Consider the following 18,090-nt stretch of genomic DNA (forward strand, 5'->3'; position numbering starts at 1 on the left):
AAAATATGCAGTTCTAGGGCTGCTGCACAGCAAAAGCACTGCATTTGAAAACAAAACTTTATGGTTACCCTCCAACTGCCTGCATCCTGGTGGGTTTCTATTCATGCTTTAGCAGAAATCTTGTTGATTTCACCATAAACCCAAGTTCTTTGGAAAAGGGGGGGGTGGATGTGGGGTTACGTATCTTTCATCTTCCTAGCAAACTCAACCAAGGACAGACAGTAAATAAGTAACAGGCTTTCCACTTGCTTCATGGGGCACAAAAGCTGCAAGTAATATTTCTACTGTATTTGAAGTCACAGAATTTGTTCTGGTTTTGAGAGTTTACCTAGATGTCACCTAGAGAAATAAGACACGGTCTCCACTGCTCACTTACTACACTAAGCACAAACATTCCTGGAATCGCACCAGTGCTAAAGCTTCACTAACAACGGCTCATCGAAGCAGTGTGTTCTTCAATTTCAGGGCCATTTCAGCAAGCCTGGCCGCAGGAGTAAAGCTGGCTCAGGTGCCCTGAGCCCTTGCAGCTGCACCTGTGCTTTCGGTGGGGCAAGTGCCTGCAATGCGGGCAGGGCTGGAGCGTGGGCAGCAGAGCGGGGCTGACAACTGCACGGCGCTGAGCAGATAAAAGACCTCAGGGCTTCAGGGAAGTCCTCCTTTGTGCCACTGTAAAACTGGGATTGTAGTACAGCCCCAGTACAGCTGTAGAACAGCCAAAAATGGCTGTTCACGTTAGGAGGCAAAGCCCTAAATAAGCAGCATCGTCTTCCCCTCTCAGCTCTCTGCCGCCTTCAGTGCATCATCAAGACACCCACGCGGTGAAAGCCAGCGCGGGAGAGGTTGTGGGAAATCAGCAGTTAACATCGGTCCTTCGTTTCCGATAGCGTTATAGTTTGGGGATTACGGGATGTCGTGGCCACAGCCTTTAGGACAGCATCCCTACAGCTCCTGCCTGAGACAGCTGTGCTCGCAGGGCTGGGAGCAGGGCAGGTGCAGCACCCAAGGTCCAGGAGGGGGGAAAGCAGGGAGCTGTATTTACCTGCCACCTGCGCAGCGCTTTCGGCTTCTTGCGCGGCTTCTTCAGCGAGCTTCTTCCCCATCCCGAACATGGCTGCTCCGTCCTCTCCCCGCAGAGGGTGGGTGAGCGACTCCCTAAGTTCGGTTCTGTTCCAGCGTTTGGCAAAGTGTGGCTTTTTATAGACAAAGCAGGACTCCTCCCAGCAGTTACAGGGCAAATGCAAACTGGAACAGGGAAAAGCCATGAGCCCTTGTTGGGTGATTAATATACAAGGCATAAAAGGTTGAAGAGAACATTAGCATTTATTATGTTTTCCTCCCCAGAGAGGGGGTGTGGATTAATTGGCAGAAGTTTTCCATAGCCCAGGAATGAAAGCTTTGTTTTTCCATATGGAGCTGGTAAACAGGGCGCATGCCACAGCTGTCCCGACCAAAGGCTCCCGAGCCGGTGCCGCAGGGGGAGATACAAGCAGGCGCAGCCAGTCGTCAGCCGGGCAGAAAAACATTGCATCCGAGGCATACCGATGAGGGATTGCTTAAATCAACTTCGGCATTTCAGAACCTTACATAGAAAAGTATCCAGTTTCAGATGATTCTTGCCCGCATTTTTTTTTTCTCCCCAGTAGGACTTAAAATCCATGGTTATAAAAAGAAATGGGAGGAGCTAACCCTGCTTTTTCAAGCATCTGATGAAATCTTTGTTGTGTTAGACGAAGCTAATAATTTTGTGATGTGTCATAATATTTTAACCCCTTGTTTCCAATGCCTGGCCCTGGAGGGCAAAGGGAGAAGGCTTGTGTCCTTCCCTCCCTGTCCCCACCTGCTTTCTAGCACAATTACTTCTGTGCCCTTCCACACAGGGGATGGGAGCTTCCACTCTGTTGATCAAGTAAGTGTTGCTGAAAAGGGCTGCAAAAGTGTAACCGACCCCAGAACACTGGGCTTATTCATCAAACTGATCTTCTGCCCGTGGTTACCACCACAGCAGGCTGTAGGAATGCCTCTCTCGAGCCCGGGCCTGCCATCTCACAAACAACAGTCCCCCTGTGATGTCCTTTCCAGCATCATGGCAAAGGTTCTGTTTTCTTCCAGCCGTTGCAGTTCCTTACTGACCACAAAGTCCTACTTTATGTCGATTAAATGTGATGTGGAGGGTTTCCTGATGGTGGGGAGGGGCTTCTCTGCATCATGTTATCTTCTGACAGCAGGGAAGGGATTACTCACCATATATGAAAGCAAGTTCTACCAGAATATGCTCCCAAAATGCAGGGAAAGTAACAATTTTGGTTTAAAATTAATGTCTTCCTTGACGTCAAGTCAAGGGGCACTGACAAAGTTCAGAACTGGCCTACGATGCAGAAAAAAGACCCTGAAGTATTTCCATAAACTGAGGGTAGCATTTGACCCGCGGATGCTCGTGGCGCAGCAGCCAAGAGGCAGCATTCCCATTGTTCCCGGCCCCTCTGCTGACCTCGCTGGCAGGAAACTTCAATTTCCTCGTCCCGCTCGGCTTCTGCTCCAGTTACTGACAGGGGTGAGACTCGGAGTCAGTGACAGGCTCGTCTATTTGTGTATCTTCATCCTATCCCAACTGCAAAGTGCAGGATGGTTCCTTCTCTCCCACGCTCCAGTACTGCAAATACAACCCTGTGGGTTTTTCCATCACCAGCTCGTGAGCAACTTCCATGAGAGCAGACGGGTACGGCACCAGCACTGATGCTTTGACTTCCCGATGAACTTGAGTGTAGAAATAAAATTACTGAAATAATCCTAATTATATTACACACCGACGCGCTGCAGGTACATATTGAATTGTAGCACTGGAGCGTGTACGTGCTGTTGCAACACTCCCTGCACACAGGTGAAGGTGATTGCCTCACAGGAGTAAAGACATTAAAGCACACCCCAGTTTGCAACTATAAAAAGGACTTTTCTGTTACTCATTTAGAGCAAAAGCACAGAAGGCCAGCGGAGAGGCGCAGTTCTCTGCAGGCACCACGATTTCCATCACAAGTGCATTTAGATGTCAGGTTGCACCCAGTGCCACAGCTGCTGCCACCCATCCCCGCAGCAGCGTTCCCTAACACAATCCGGGGCGGGTGCAGTGTGCGGTGCTGCGCCTGCCCGTCCCTCCGTGCCATGGCCACGACCTCGCTCCTCGGTGCCCTCAGCCACCCTGGCACAGGACACAACCCGGTGACCTTCCCTTCGCAGCACATGGGGCTAAGGAGAGCAGGGCTGGGCTCCATGCGCCCACGTCCCCCGCCGCCTCGCCCCCTCCCCGTGCCACCCGGCTGGAACCCGGCCGTGCTGCTCGCAGCGGTGCCAGGACACCTTGGCAAAAACACGGGCTAAAGCGGCCAAGGCGCAAGCACAGATGCTTCCTAAGCTCGGCCACCAGCCAGCCCCAGCAAACACACAGCGCTTGCCAGCAGGGCCAGACCCCGGCGTCCTTTTGTCACCAGCGCAGCTGTGGGACACCCCCAACCCGGTGGGGCCCAACAGCACCCACCAGCAGCTCCCCCCACAGCCCGCTCAGCCTCTGCCACAGGGCCACGTCCCAGCACCCGCAGTGCCGCACGCCTTGGCCCTCCCCGCCCCCACCCGCCACGGCTGCAGCCAGGGGCTCCCACAGCCCCGGCGTGGGCAGGGGTTGGGGAGGGGGCCCTGCCCCAGCCCCGCCTGCAGCAGAGCCCGAATTCGCAGAACCTGCCAAGTTCCACGTGAGGGGACAACCTGCGTGCGCGGGAGGGGACGGACGCGGACGGGAACGGGAGGTCCCTCTCTGCCCGCGGGCTGGACCCGCCGCTGCCGCGGGTGCTGGGAGCAGGCGGCGCGGGCAGCCCCGAGGGGCAGCCGGACCCCTCACGGGCAGTGGATCGGCCCATAACCGGGGGCTCTGGGGAGCAGCCGGGGCATACCCTCCGGCGTCACCGAGCCAGCAGTCACGGCTGGCTGGGGAAAGGGTGCAGAGCCTGGCCCGACGTGCTGGGGCTGCGGGCCGGGGCACCCGTCCTGCTGCGGGCCGCTGCTGCTGCTGCTCTTTGGGAGGGATTGGGGCTGGCAGGGTCACCCGGCAGGTTTTCAGGTCGCAGCAGAGCGCAGGAACAGGGGCAAAGCCCGCAGCCCTCGCAGCAGCTTCACCCCTGTACATTAGCGGTGGCATACGGAGACCAGCACCCGGCCCAGCCACAGCCTGTGCACCTTCAGGTTCCTTGACCTTACTTTAAGGCAGGCGAGCTCCTTTTCACAGAGGTGCTGCCCCATCCCATTTCTGCACACAATTTCTGCACGGTACCCTCACAAAGCTGCGAGCTGTTCCTGCACTCACTCTCCACAAGCCCCAGCGCCACCTTGTCTGTGCCTCCCTCTTGGCACCCACCAGCCCCCCGCAGCAGCCCCCCACGTCCCTCCTGTGTCCTGTCCATGTCCCATCCATGTCCTGCTGCTCAGCCTCAGGTCCCCCAGCTGCGGCTGTGCCACTGCAGCAGCCCCCCAGCCCTGCAGGGACTGTCCCTGGGGGGGCGTGGGGTCAGGGACAGGGGCTGCGCCACGGCAGGGAGCGAGGACCTGAATAACTGCAAAAGGGTGATTTGGGAAAAGAAGTAAAAAGACGGAGGGTTAGTCCTAAGGGACAAAGGAGACCGTGTTTCACACATGCTGCCTAAGTTAGACGTGGGGAATGGAACGGCAGCTGGCGCAACACGTGTGAGAGCGACACCCGGGGGAAACTGAGGCAGGGCGAGCTGCTGCTGGCAGGCCTGGGGGGCTGCTCATGCCAAGACCAGCACGAGAGCAGTAAGAAGGGCTCGCTTTACTAAGGGCTTGGTTAACACTCACCGCAGCACGTCTCCCTGCACAAGCAGCCGGTCAGCATGCTGTGCTCAACAGTTACGGACCCTGCTGTCCAGCCTTTGCGTAGGCTCTGCTCTCCCCGCTTTCAAAATGAACCCTGAGGGCTAGAAATGCTCAAAAAGCTTGGGCAGGTGCCTGGTCTAGGTCTGGGAGCTGCAAAGAAAGGAGAAATAAAAGCTTAGAACTGTTAGTAAATGACATCAGGGTTGGGGGAAGGCGGTGGGGATTTGCAAAAAAAATCACCTTTGCATTTTGCCACGATGGGAAACTACAGCCACAAAGGCAGGTTTCAGAAAGCTCAGGTTCTCGATAACCATTAATCAAAGCATTCACCTGAGATGAGGATTCATGTTTTCTTGGGCAAAGAAAGGAGCTGAAGGTAGATTTCAAAGAGTCTGGTAAAATCTGTGCCCCTGTGCCCCTGCCCTGCTGAGCTGCAAAGGGGACATGGGGCAGCTGCTTGTCCCCCCAGCCACCCCGGGCAGGTCTCTGGGGCGTTGGAGTGGGGCATGGGGCAGGTGGTGCTGGTGCTGGCAGCCTGGCCAGGTTGGCACATGAATCCCCTTTGCCCAGCATTTCGTGACTTAGGCAGCTGGGGGCACACCCAGGAGCAAATTTTAGGAAATTTGAGAACTCAAGTGTTGGATAACTTCACATGGCATGGGCTGATGGAGCCTGAGGGATGTCTGCTTTGCTTTTACACAACATCTGGAGCCTTCGGGATGGATGGCAAGGCATGGTCCTGGGTGGGGACACAGCTCCCGGGTTGGGACACGGCTCCCTGTGTGATGCACAAGGGACAGAGAGCCCCAAACACCGCAAGGCCAAAGAGCACTGTTACCAAAGCAGTGACCTTATTTGTGGAGCAAAGCACTGAAGTTCAGATCTAGAAACACTTGCCAGCAAGTGACTCAGGCTCATGAGTGCCTGTGGCACAGCATCCACCCTCAGGACAAGCGGGATGTGAGACGCTGCCATCAGGCTCCTGGGATCGGTGCCGAAGCAGCCAGGGCATCCCTGTGCCGGGGACCAGCAGCTGGGAGCTGCCTCTGGAGCTGGATGGAGAAAGGCGTTTCTCCCCGCTCGGCTCGGGGGACGACCCCGCGCAGTCCCTGCCGCCAGGCAGCCCAGCCCCTACCCCACCAGTGCTGCAGCCCTCGCTGGGCCAGAGCAGCGGGCAGCGATAACTGGAGCAGTTACACTGAAGCCCTGGCTTGTGATTGCAATAAGGAAACAAAAACTGCGCAGCAGGAGTCAGGGCTGCGTCCCCGTGCACAAAGCAGCAGGAACAGCACCAGTCACGTAAGGGGGCAACAGGTTTCACTGGGGAAAAAACCCCACAACTGTTCAATTTATTCGGTGTAGGATGAAATAACGAGTGGTTTGGATGAATAAAAACATTGTGGTGGAGAGCAGTGTATGGGCCACCAGCACCCACAAACGCAGCACTAGCTATGAAACACCGAGCCTAAAGACTCACTCTCCGAAGATTTCACCGTCAGGGAGGTAACCATGGAAAGTACTAAATAATTAAGTACTATTGAGGGTTGCCCAGTAACTGAGAGTGCAATAGTCTAATGCTTTTCTGTAAGCTTGTACTTGGGCAAATATTTAGTCTTTTAAAGCTTTAAATGACAGTGGACATTGCATAGGGACGCTCCGTGCAAAGCCCTGGACTATGTTTACTCACAGATGGTCTATTACTTACAGGGCCCTCTAAAGGCTTTCCCGTCCGTCCGCAGTGTCCTGGTGCAGATGCAGGCAGGGTGCTCCTCGGGTTCAGCCGCATGTCAGTCTCCCCTAGGGCTGCATTTGCCAAGAGCAGCTTCCAAAAACCACGGTCAGCCACAGCTCTTGGGCAGCAGTGGAGGCACCGGTTTCTCACACCGGCATGGATTGCCCTATTTCATTACAGCCAGATGCTTTCAGTTATGCTTTGGTTTTCTTTTGTAAGGCCCAGATTAGATTTTTAACCAGGCCGGTAAGGCTTCAAACCAAGAGAAAAAAAATACAACCAACCCAAAACAAAACTGAAAAGAAAGGCAATATCGCCTAGCGATGAGAAACATGCAGAGGGCAAGGTAAGAGCACTTACTGTAAGTGGGTATCAGCACCTTCTGCTGCCGGCGGCAGCACCAAGCGGGCACCCTGTCTGGCTGCAGCGGCCTCTGATCGCCCAGCAAGCAGCAAGCTAAAACAAATATTTCCACCAGGTAGGCCAGGCTGCCCGCTGGCCTCTCTCCCGCTGCCTCGGTGAGCCGGCGGCCGCGGCGCAGTGCCCACTGCCAGCTGCGCCCAGCACATGTGGTGCCCTGTCTCGCGGCGGTGCCACCAGCTGCGCCGAGCTGCAGTGCTGCCCGTGTGCGCTGGCGTAAAGCAAGTGCCTGGTTTTTGTCCCCAGCAGACTTAACAGAAGATGTGTCGTGGATGACGGTAACACGAAATTTAGATGGACGATAGACACGTAAGAGAAAGGAACGAGGAGGCGGACGGCAGAACCTGCATCCAGTTGCAGAGATCTCAGGGCTCCTCTGCAGTGCGGGACCAGTCGTTTCCAGAGCCGGCTGCCAAACTGCAAACCGATTCAGTACTCGCCTCCCTTACGGGATGGTCACTGACCTCACCGGGCTTTGAATCAAAGAGCAAAAGAGATTTGCAAGACATTGAGCAACCCTTCACCGCAAGTCCCCATAAAATAAAAAAGAGTACGTAACAAGGCGAAGTATTTTTGGGTGGTGGAAATCTTACGATACCTTTTATTTATCTTTACCCGAAAATACAGCAGATGGGGAAAAATGGACAACTGACAAGAAATATAGCCCCAGCTTAACTTTTGATTACTGGAAGGAAACTCGGTTTCATCATATGACTATTCTGGTGTCCTGGAGTATGAACAATTTCATTGCTTTCATAAATACACGCAGCAAACGTGGCTCTAATTGCACTGTTTTAAGCGCAGGGCAACAGCACTGCTGAAGCCTTGTGAACCACGTTGAAGGTTGTGAGCAGATGTGCTAACAGACGTATTTTTCCCACATAAAGGATGAGGGGGGCCCTCTGCCTTAAAAACTTGTATTTGAAGAGAGAGAAATTACCCAGATATCAAACAGCTTTCATTTTTCTACACAAAGGAGTAGAGAATTGCAGACCAAAGAGAGATTTTTATACATAATACTGTTTGCTTAAATTAGCATCATTTCTTAAATCCACACTTTTTCCCAAGGCCAGACATTGCTTCTGCGGCTTGGCCGGTTGCTTTTTCTACCCCGTCTTGTGCCATCTTGGAAGCCTTGTCGATAGCTGCAAGAGAGGAAAAAAGATAAGCAGAAAGCTGGGGAAATGCAGCACATGGTGTAATATTTACAATGAAAGGGGGAGGTGTGAAAATGATTAGACTATAAAAATACAGATACATCTTTAAAAAAATATTTCAGCAGTTTTGCTGCCTCCCCATCCAACGTCAGCAAGTGCCCAAGCCCGCCCTTCTCTGCACATCCACGGCGCCGCAGAGGGCATCTGCTCTAAGGAGACGCTGTCGGTGCATTTTGGCTTTAAGATTTTAGGTCCTGAAGTCACCAACTCTCCTCTCACCCTCAGAAAATTATTAAAATCAAGAACTGATCCTAGTATTTTGTTTAACTTGTTCCCAATCCAGAGAAGTGAGTTGCCAAGACTTCTCCTGACGGCACCTTTGGAGCTGTGGGATGTTCGACCCCAGCTGCTGTGTGAGCAGGCGCTGGAAGCCGGCGTGGGGCTGGACCTGGATGCACTCCTGCCTGCCGGGCTGCAGGCAGACAGATGTGTCATGGAGTTACTTCATTCTCAAGAAAGAAAAAGTTTTGTCCACCCTGTTCCCAGAAATTTTCAAAAAGGGAAGCCAAAATCTGAAGTGCCGTGCATGAGACTCGGTGGCCAGGGGAGTGTCAGCTACTGTCTGCCGGTAAACTTATGGAGCTACGAAGCAACAGATCCTGAAAGTCTTTCCCACAAGATTCATAAAAAGCCAAAAATTGTCACTGAAAACCAGGACTTTCAGGGTGAGAGCACCCATGGGACAGCGGGGAATGAGCACTGCCTGCTGCTGGCTCGTGTTGAGCTGCTCCATCGCTCCTTCATTTGAATGGCATTGCTCCTACCTTTCTGGCTTGCATCTGTAATCTGGTTGACTGTGTCCTGGGTAGCCTGTCCCAACGCGTTTGCTGTAAGTAAGGACAAATAATAATAAATAAATAAATAAATTTCCAGCTGTTCACATTCATGCTTATGGGAATTCCCTATGTCAGTTGGCTTTTCTGCATGCCCACAGAAGGTTATGGCCCTGGCAAGAGCTCAGGCTGGTATGGAGCAGGCTGAGGCTGTGTCCTTCGCTTGTGGGCACCCTGGGAGTGGTGTGTTGCCAGCGCAGCTTGCTATGAGATTAGCATCCACCTAGCACCTACGGTCAGCTGAGCGAAGCAATGATAGATAAGAAGATAAAATAGAAAGGACATAAAGGAGCAAAGATTAGCAGTGAGTTGGAATGATGACATTTGGCTGCAAGTTGCTTATTTTACACTACGCTTGCTTGTATTGACTTTTCTACTTATTCTGCTTGGAGAAGCTTGGCCGTCTAGCATGCATTTTCCTTGCAGGCTGTTTGGGAGTAAGGCCTTTTCCAAAGTGGAAGCAAATGCATTAAACAGAGCAGGACAGGAAAAGGGAGATTTTACAAACAAGATACAAATCGAAGAAACAACAGATCAACTCCGGAATATAAAGCGTTAAAGAAGAGAGATGCCATGTCACTCTAAGATGTCTGACAATTTTGAAACCCATCCTATCACTTTTGCTAGAAGTGACCCCTCAACGACATGAGCATATTCAGGAAGCAGCAAGGACTGTTTTATTTCTCAGCAAGGTGTACAGTCATCTCCCTGGGCCTGCTACACATTTGCTCCCAGGTGTGCGGAAACTTACTGTAACTCTGAAGAAATAAGTGAGGTTACTCACATATTTCAGCTACACAACAAAGTGTGCGCAGGATCAGAATCCAGGACTGTGATACAAATCACACCCTGCTAGCAATGAGCTGCACACACACACTGTAAGGAATATATCATAAAATGCTTGAATAAGCTATACATATATTGCAATTTTTAATTTAAAGGAAAAACTACTATACTTTGCCTTTTAAAGTTGGTTTCCAATGCACAGTGCTAATAATAATAGAGTCCTTGGCCCTACAACATAGGCAGAGCTGTGACAGAAATGCGTGCACAGGTTTTTTTAAACCCTACGAAGTCTGGTGATCACTGCCGGAGAAGAAAACAATGGAAACATACTCATACTACTTATTACAAACAGTCCATTGCAACCAATACCGGGAGGCACTGACAGCCTCAAATACTCATCAAAGCAGCAAATACTAATCAAAGGTTAAGGCCAACTTCTTAAAAAGAGAACAGCTTAAAAACCACTGCAGAGCATGAGAACAGACCACCCTGAGCCATGTAAATGCTAAATACAGAAGGTTATTACTAGCAAAAAAAAAAAAAGGCTCCATTGCTCTAAAAGCACTAAGTTTAAAGAACTGTTTGGGGAGCGATAAAGGCTGGACGATGCTCAGGGGCTGCAGAGGGAGCTGGGGGGACATGGCTGCCCCCGTGGCCAGCCCGGCACCTCCTCCGGGCCATGGCCAAAACCTGGCCCCTGGGAACTGAAGGAAAAAGGGGCCGCTGTGTCCTGCTAGCACCAATGTTTCTCTAAGCGAAAGCAGCGCTAAGCCCCCCCACAAATACACAACATTTCATCTTTCTCACCAGCATCCTTCGCTGCACCTTCAGCCTGTTCCTTCAGCCCCTGGAAGTTTTTGGCTGACATCGTGGCTTCTGACACCTGTTAACACTCCTCTGCTTCAATAAAATTAAGCACCTGGCAATGTATAGCACACTATGTGAGGGGTGTCCTGACCTGTCCTGCTTTTATACGTGTGCCAGGAGACCTGCTGATGCTTTGGGGGGTGATGGGTGCAATGGGTGGGGTTTGGATGTGAGGAACCAGAGCTGAAAATACACACAGAAAAGCCGTTTATTTACCCTCCCCAATGAGAGGGTGTGCCCAGGTAGAGATTTCTGCCTCATCGCACTGTCTTTGTTTATAAGTTTGTTTTTTTCTAAATCAAAACCACAAAAAAACCCCCACCAACCATTAAACAAAACAAAAAAAAAAACCCCAACCAAAAAAAACCAGTTCCACCATCACAGACAGAGCAAAACCACTGGGCTGAGCTTTACAGAGTCCTGGAAAACTACTGAAGTAGCAGTATCTGGGCATGGCCAACTTTCATCCCCGCCGGGCTGGCTTCTTTCTCCTTCCTTCATCCCCTGAGCTGAACCGCCTGAGAACAGAAACCAGCCCAAGCTTCTTTCTATTCTCAGCAGTTTTAATCACCATCCCCTTTCCTTGTTAGATGGTGAGAGCTGTCATTTACGTGTATTTTTATAAGACACCACTAACCTGGCCATCTTCCCAGCTGCCTGCTCAAGTCAGATTGCAAAAGCCCATCACCACTGCAGGCCTTGCCTGAGTTAGGCATGTAACCAGTGCCAGCGCTAGCAGTTCTCGGGGGAAGGGAAAAAAAGAAGCCAAATTAGCAAACCCACCTTTTCCTAGCGTAGCTTTGCAGTATGGATTTTGTTAGGACAGAAATAAAGTTTAAACTGATCTCCTTACCTAGCATCACTACTTTAATAAAAGTTTCTGGCTTTAACCTCTGGCATTTCACAGCTTTCCACCAGCCTCTGGAATGGGTGTTTTCTGCCACCAATCCCCGGTACAAAGGAACTTTGTACACATAAAGCACTGGGAGAGCTGGGGCCAAAGGGCTGGCCCGTTTTGTGGGGCTTGGGCTCCTCGGGACTATTTTCCAGCCTGCAAAGCATCTCGGTCAGACGGTCCCGCTCATACCCATGTTCGTCTTTCTGAGGAAAGCTTTGTGTTAAGTAACAGGCAGGAGAACAAGACGCCACAGATAAAGAAGGGTGGGAAGTGGCAGTTCTCGTAAGTCTGATACTTCATTAGTACCCAAGTGAGGGAGAGTGACAGAAAACAAGCTTAAATGCAATCCGCTCCCATTCAGCCTGTCACTGCAGAGAGCTCTTTTCAGCTTTTGCACCACTCATTTATTATTTCAAACAGCAATCCTCTTTCCCCCATCAACAGGTCAATTAGCATTTTAACTACGTATTCACGTCAGGTATCTTTTTCCATTCCTTGCGGAGTTCTTTTTCAGAATGATTTTCTTACTCAAATTTGCAAAAAACTCAGGTAAAAGACAGGCAGTATTGGGGCACTCTGGCATTTTCTGGACAAAACCACTAACGTAGATCTGCTTACCTTTCTTGCCTGAACCTGAGAACCTAGCCACAACAGAGCCACAACAAACAGGTGGGTTTTGGCTGCTCTCAGCCCCCTTCGCCAGTGAGAGGGGACGTGCCCAGCAGCAAATACCTTCCAGCTGCCCTCCCAGCTCCTTGCTGCTGCTGGATTTTCAGCTCCAGGGCCCTGCTGATGCTGGCCAGCACTGTCTGCCTGAAGGGGAGAACAGGAATTTGGGAGAACGTTTATAACCGATGCACACTGGTACCGAGCGTAAACATGCAACACATTATAGCAATGTTTTAGAGGCTCCTACGCAGTTCAGGTAAACGTTGCTCTCTAGTTCTGCTCTGACACCTACCTAGATTTCTCCAGCTCCAACTTTTACTCTTCCATGTGGAAATCTTTGTTCAGCACTTTGGACTCCATGTGGGTGTCTGATCTGTGCATGCTGCTTGCTTTACCTCCCGCTCAAAACATTAAGTAGCACGAATTCATGAGTAAAACCTACACCACTGTCAGCATAGCAGCATGACTCCTCATCTAATGTAATCTTATCCTTAGCGTTAATATCATTACCTCGATTCCAAGTGAAAAAGAAAAACCTCAAAGAAAGCAAATTACTCTTGCCCAGCAAACTGACATGGCATGATCATTATAACGAAGCCCAGAGAGGAGGGAAAAGGGACCGTTGGTATAGTACATATTTATCCCATATGACTGGAGAAACGGTCTGTGCATCAGGTGGCTTGCAGAGTTACAAAACCCCATCAGGAAATTAAGGGAACAGACAGACTGCATCATCTTTATTCACTTTGTGAGTTAACATTACTTTTTTAAAGCTAACAGGAAGCTTTTTGAACTGACGTTAGATGTAGATTAGAGCGCTCAGATAGAAAAAGGGTGATTGACCTGGGTAAAAATGAAGATTTGAATGTCACCTGCTCAGAAAGTCACAGCAATTTATCCCTGAGTTTTCATTTTGTTCTGTTATGAATTTTGAAACTACTAATGCAGATGGGATCTATTCCTGGATTTAGTAAAAAACTATTTCTCAAAAGCATTCAAACTTCTCTTGGCCTCTAAAGAGAATAATATCACAAGAGAAACTTTTGAAAGCCTTTTCCTAAGACAGAGTGTTTAAGGAACAGTAAAAGTAAAATAGTAACTTATTTCTAATTACAGATGAATGGACTAAACGAAGTAAGCATATAGATTTAAATTAATTCCTGTCATAACCCAAGCTATAGGTCACCTAACTTACACTTCACTGTGTGTATCTCATGACATCAGGTATTCATGATGGGCTTCCGTGGGTCTCTCACAAGTGTGATGGGAAGTGTTTGAGCTTGCGATGAGCTGGATGTCCCACCAGGGCATCAGCCTTTCCCGGGACTTCAGCAGCAGTTCAACAGACTTGGGGCTGCCCTGGGAAATGAGTGGCTACGTTTTCAAGAAAGTCAGCTTTCAAATGTGCCGTCTTCTGAAATGCTGTCTCTCCACTATCCTGAACACCTGGGCAAAAAAAGAGGAGCTTTTTCAAGAACTGCTCCTCCCCATGAATCCCAGTCTTTGCTTTGACTCTTTTGTATGCTTTTCCATAGTCTATCACCACTGAGAGAGAGGACCTGACCACCACTTGATGGACCTGGCCAGCAAGTGCTGTGGGATTGCCCATTTCGCCACTGTCAGTTCTCAACCATGTTGCCTCATGACAAGAAAAGATAGAGGTGGGGTGGGATGTTACGAAGTATTTTGAAAGCTAAATGCCAAAACCCTACAGCCTGTGTGCTCCTTGTCTCCAGACATCCACACAGCATTGGCCTAACAGCTCCAGCCTCTACCTACATCTACAGTCCCTACTCCTGTTCCTCCCATGCATTACCTCTTTCTGAATGGGTTTCCTGGCCTTTGATTGCATCATTCAGTGTGTCCTAAGGTCAAACCAAATCGCTTACAGGTGGAAAGTCAGTTTGGACCTTTGCACCGTTCAGGTCTTGGTATTTGCTGAGACTGCAGACAGAAATCCCAGTTACCCCCAGCTGGGGTAGGTACCACAATGCGCAGGCAGAGCCACACGCTGAGATGCCCCTGAAATTTCAAGCTATTCCCAAAGTTACTCCACCTGGTAACACTGGGGCATGTTGCTGACACTGCTGGGCCAGAATCGAGATGTGACAAAGTGTCACCACCCCCAGCAGCACTGCTCGCCTCCGACAGGTAATTTGTCTCACCAGCACCCTTCTCCCATGCCTTGGGCTTTTTCTCCGTGTTCTGCACCTTCTCAGTCTGTTGCCTGTGAAGAGCAGTTATTTGTGTTTGGGAGGGAAAAAAAAAAAAACCCAAACTGATTCCTTAAGTGCTAGGAGGGCTCCACAACCCACGGCTCTGGGGCTGGTTGGCAACTCCACACACACAGCCCAAATAGCTGTGGGTTAAATCTAAGGCACTGCAGGGAAATGAGGAATTGTTCTGGTTCCTCTCCTTTCACACCTCGTCTATGGCATCTTTGAGCACCCTCTCACCTATCAGTAAGATGAACCCTTCTGTTTTTACTACCTGATAAAGGTGAGAAGGAACTGATCACAGCTAGAGCTCATGTTTTACACATGAAAATGGCAAACAAGGTTAATTAAATGGGAAGTGTTGAAATTTATTTGGGTTTCACTCAATTGTAATTTTGCCAGGGTTAGGTTTTATAGGTAGGTATGGTTCCCATCAGCAAGGTAAATGCAATGGTGAGGCAGGGCTGGAAAGTTTTACAAACATCATTCCTGAAGCTAACGGAGTGTGCAGTGTTCAACATCCACTAAGCTGCTAAAAGAGCCTGATACTAGCGTGGGAGGGATGTGATGTTTACATCAAGAAATATGATTGTTTTAAGAAACAGAACTTTTTGCTCATAAAAAGAAATAATTACCATGTCACGTCAATTAAGCTAAATTAGCCCTCCAGTTCAAATATTGAAATACAATTCTGGGAGAAAAGTAGGACTACCTGATTCTTCTTTTCCACAGGTGGCAACATTCTCCAGAAATCACCGGTCACCTCTGCTTCAAGGCATGAGATCAAAATAAGGTCAGTATATATGGATTTCTTTACCTTCTGGTTTCTGAACCTTGAGGCAACGTCTAGGTGAAGCGACCAGTTCCTACTGTCTTCCAGAGCACTGAAAACTAAAACCAAGCTTAAATACCAGAATTGTTGCAGAGTCTCATGATATCCTGCAGCTTCAGTATTAGGAAAGTCAAATAATTGTTTGGTCTTTAAATTAGAAGGGGCAAAAAGATGGGAAATGCTTGACTATGGCTGTAAGATCTGGTACAGGGCTAGGGAAAGAAACAACCGGTCCCATCCCAGGAGTGGCTAGGAAAGCTGAGGATGGCAACTGGGATGTAAGCCGAGGGTAAGGTCCACAGGAGAGCTCTGTATATTTTTTCAGGCACACTGGCTTTACCCTTGCGGCACACAGCTGTGCTGCCCACCCCGCCTGGGGCTCAGAGAAGCAGTTTTTATTCCGGTGCTCTTTGAGTTCGGTTTTAGGACGTGTGTTATGCAGACAGAAACCCCAGACTTTCAGATGAAGTGGGATTTTAAGAAGTGTATTATTACCTGATTTGCATTTAAATTAGTGGAATGCACACTGAGATACTCTGGAGAAAGCCATTGCTTTCTCTACTGCATCCCAGACGAGCATGTTTGAAAAATCAGGCCCTGCATTCCCTTTAAAACACAACTAGGGGGGAGCTCTCAAAGGCTACGAACTGTATCACAACATATCACTCAATAAAGCTTAAATGTAATGTTACATGGCAAGTAAGTTTTGCTATTACAAGGGGGAAAAAAATGTTTTTCAGCATTTTGTTGGTCACTTGTATGGTAAAGTTGAGGCAACACTTGGCAGCTGGATCACCACGGAGGTGACAGCCTGAGTCATGTCACTGGGGACAGACAATGGCCCTGCTGCCCCTGGCACCAAGCGTTGTCTCGTCACAGAGGGATTAAATTAACAGTTTATATGAGAGTGGTATCACACATACAAGGACCACTTAAATAATTCACAGGAGATGTGTAAAAGAAACTCTTGACTGCCCAGAACATGACTTGTCAGCAAAAAATGACTTTGCTACTCTTTACCTCCATCAGCTCTTACCCAGGGCAGGGGCATTCCCAGTGCTTCCCTTGGGAAAGGACCTTCTGCTGCGGGATGTCTTCTGATGCATCTCCTCCATCCTTCTGTTTTTCAGTTTCTTTCCGTCACCTCTCACGCTGGTCTGAACACTCATTAAAAGTACAGCCTTCTGTTCCATGCAGCGAACTAAGCAGACATACAACAAAGTTGAATTGAATAATTAATAGATAAGGTTTTGGGTCTTTTATGACAGACCCTTCTGCTTCAGGAGAAACGAGTGTTGACCTTTCTTACCTCTGAAGCAGCCGCTCTGACTGGCATTGCTGCTCCTAGGCTGGGGAGCCGCCAGCTGGGGAAGGAATGGGGAGGAAACCGAGGCTCACCGAGCCATTGCACGGGCACAGCGCTGCCCTGTTCTGGCTCACTGATGCAGGATGCTCACGTGGGAGGAAACCTTGTGTCCTGGTCTCCGTCTTCAAGGCTTGTGACCGCCTTGTGCACTTCTCTGAGCTCCGACCTCCATGGGGCTAGACTAGACCTAGGCAGGGGCTATGGCAGGGAAGTGCTGAACCCCTGTCCGGCCCAGGCACAAACAGTGCTCAGTGACACGAGCAGCAGGCGAGCACAGAGACAGATCTGTAGGAAACATCCAGACCCTTTTGGTGCCTTCATGTTAGGCAACAGCTGAGCAGTGGTTTTAGGCTCACAGTTCTAGATATAGGTGTGTAAATACCAGTTAAATCCTTTCCTTCCCACAGGGAAGATGCTACCATAGCACAGCACATCAACGTTGAGCGCTGCAAGCCTCGCTCCTCAGCAGCTACGTGGCCCAGTACCCTAGAGCAGTGTGCCTGCTCTTAGCTCAAAAATTATCATTCTCGCCTGGTCTCAGTCCTTTTGGACCAGGGTGAAGCCTGCTTGAGACGGGCGTTCGGGGAGCAGCTTACTCCTTGCTTAGTTACAGCCTGGCCCAGCCGACACTGCCCCTGCCTCCCACATGTGCTGTAGCTAGCAAAGGCACTCACCTCCTCTTTCCCCCTGGCTGGCAGAACAATTTTTTTTAAACCTCCGTAAAGCAAAGCTTTGGAGCAGAGGAATTTTCCCGTCTCTCCTGAGCGTGCACTATGAATAGACTCCAGCCTCCAGCAGGAGTATCACGGCCCTTCATGCCTTCTTACCTTGGCCTCAAATTTAGTTATTCTGTTTAACTGGCAGATGTTTTGCAGGACATCAGAAAAGGGTATTCATATAATGCAATAACTTCCTTTCAGGGGCCTTATCTCCGCTAGGGCTCTTTTGTTCCCCTTCCTTGTCGAGATCAAACATCCACCTGGATAGAAATCCTGTGGTCTCTAGAAGGCAATGCTTCATGTGCACGGTTAGCGCACGAGGGAGGCTGATATCACACTTGCTAGATCCTTCCATGCTACAGCAAGTCTCTCCTGTAATACCTTCCGTAGTCACGCAGCTTAATGGAGATTAATGGTCTGATTTTGAAGCAGCTTAAATCTTTATGGTTTACACTGGCTTCTCACGGATTCGTGGGTGCTCTGCCTGCAGGTGAATAAAAGACCCCAGGTTTTAGATCCACACTGACTGACAGGCTTTAAACTCATCCTTCGTTAGCTACAGCAATGAGCTTGCAGCTACATTTTCCCGTTCGCTAAGCCTGTGAATGCAGAAGGTGTGCGCTGCTCTCACCCGTTCTGATCCAACAGGTCAGTGCCCAT

At 49.8% G+C, this 18,090-nt stretch overlaps 1 protein-coding gene across 1 annotated transcript; it reads right to left on the bottom strand.

Annotated features, from left to right (window-relative positions):
* Window positions 1-5,980: 5,980 nt before the first annotated feature.
* On the bottom strand, window positions 5,981-12,236 carry ADIRF (adipogenesis regulatory factor). Its single transcript, XM_005236740.4, has 3 exons — window positions 10,671-12,236; window positions 9,009-9,071; window positions 5,981-8,172 (listed from the first exon to the last, which is right to left on the bottom strand). Exons 1-3 carry the CDS (start codon window positions 10,729-10,731, stop codon window positions 8,066-8,068), a joined length of 231 nt encoding a protein of 76 aa, XP_005236797.1. The 5' UTR covers window positions 10,732-12,236; the 3' UTR covers window positions 5,981-8,065.
* Between the last annotated feature and the right edge of the window lie 5,854 nt (window positions 12,237-18,090).

The sequence above is a fragment of the Falco peregrinus genome, chromosome 1 (assembly GCF_023634155.1).
Source record: "Falco peregrinus isolate bFalPer1 chromosome 1, bFalPer1.pri, whole genome shotgun sequence".
NCBI lineage: Eukaryota > Metazoa > Chordata > Aves > Falconiformes > Falconidae > Falco > Falco peregrinus.

What these genes read in the sequence shown, in the direction of transcription:
- ADIRF (XM_005236740.4), bottom strand. Translation starts at nt 10,731, where the DNA reads ATGTCAGCCAAAAACTTCCAGGGGCTGAAGGAACAGGCTGAAGGTGCA. An exon ending in AGGTGCAGCGAAGGATGCTG is followed by an intron (nt 9,072 to 10,670) that starts GTGAGAAAGATG and finishes CCTTACTTACAG; the next exon opens with CAAACGCGTTGGGACAGGCT. An exon ending in TACAGATGCAAGCCAGAAAG is followed by an intron (nt 8,173 to 9,008) that starts GTAGGAGCAATG and finishes CCTCTCTTGCAG; the next exon opens with CTATCGACAAGGCTTCCAAG.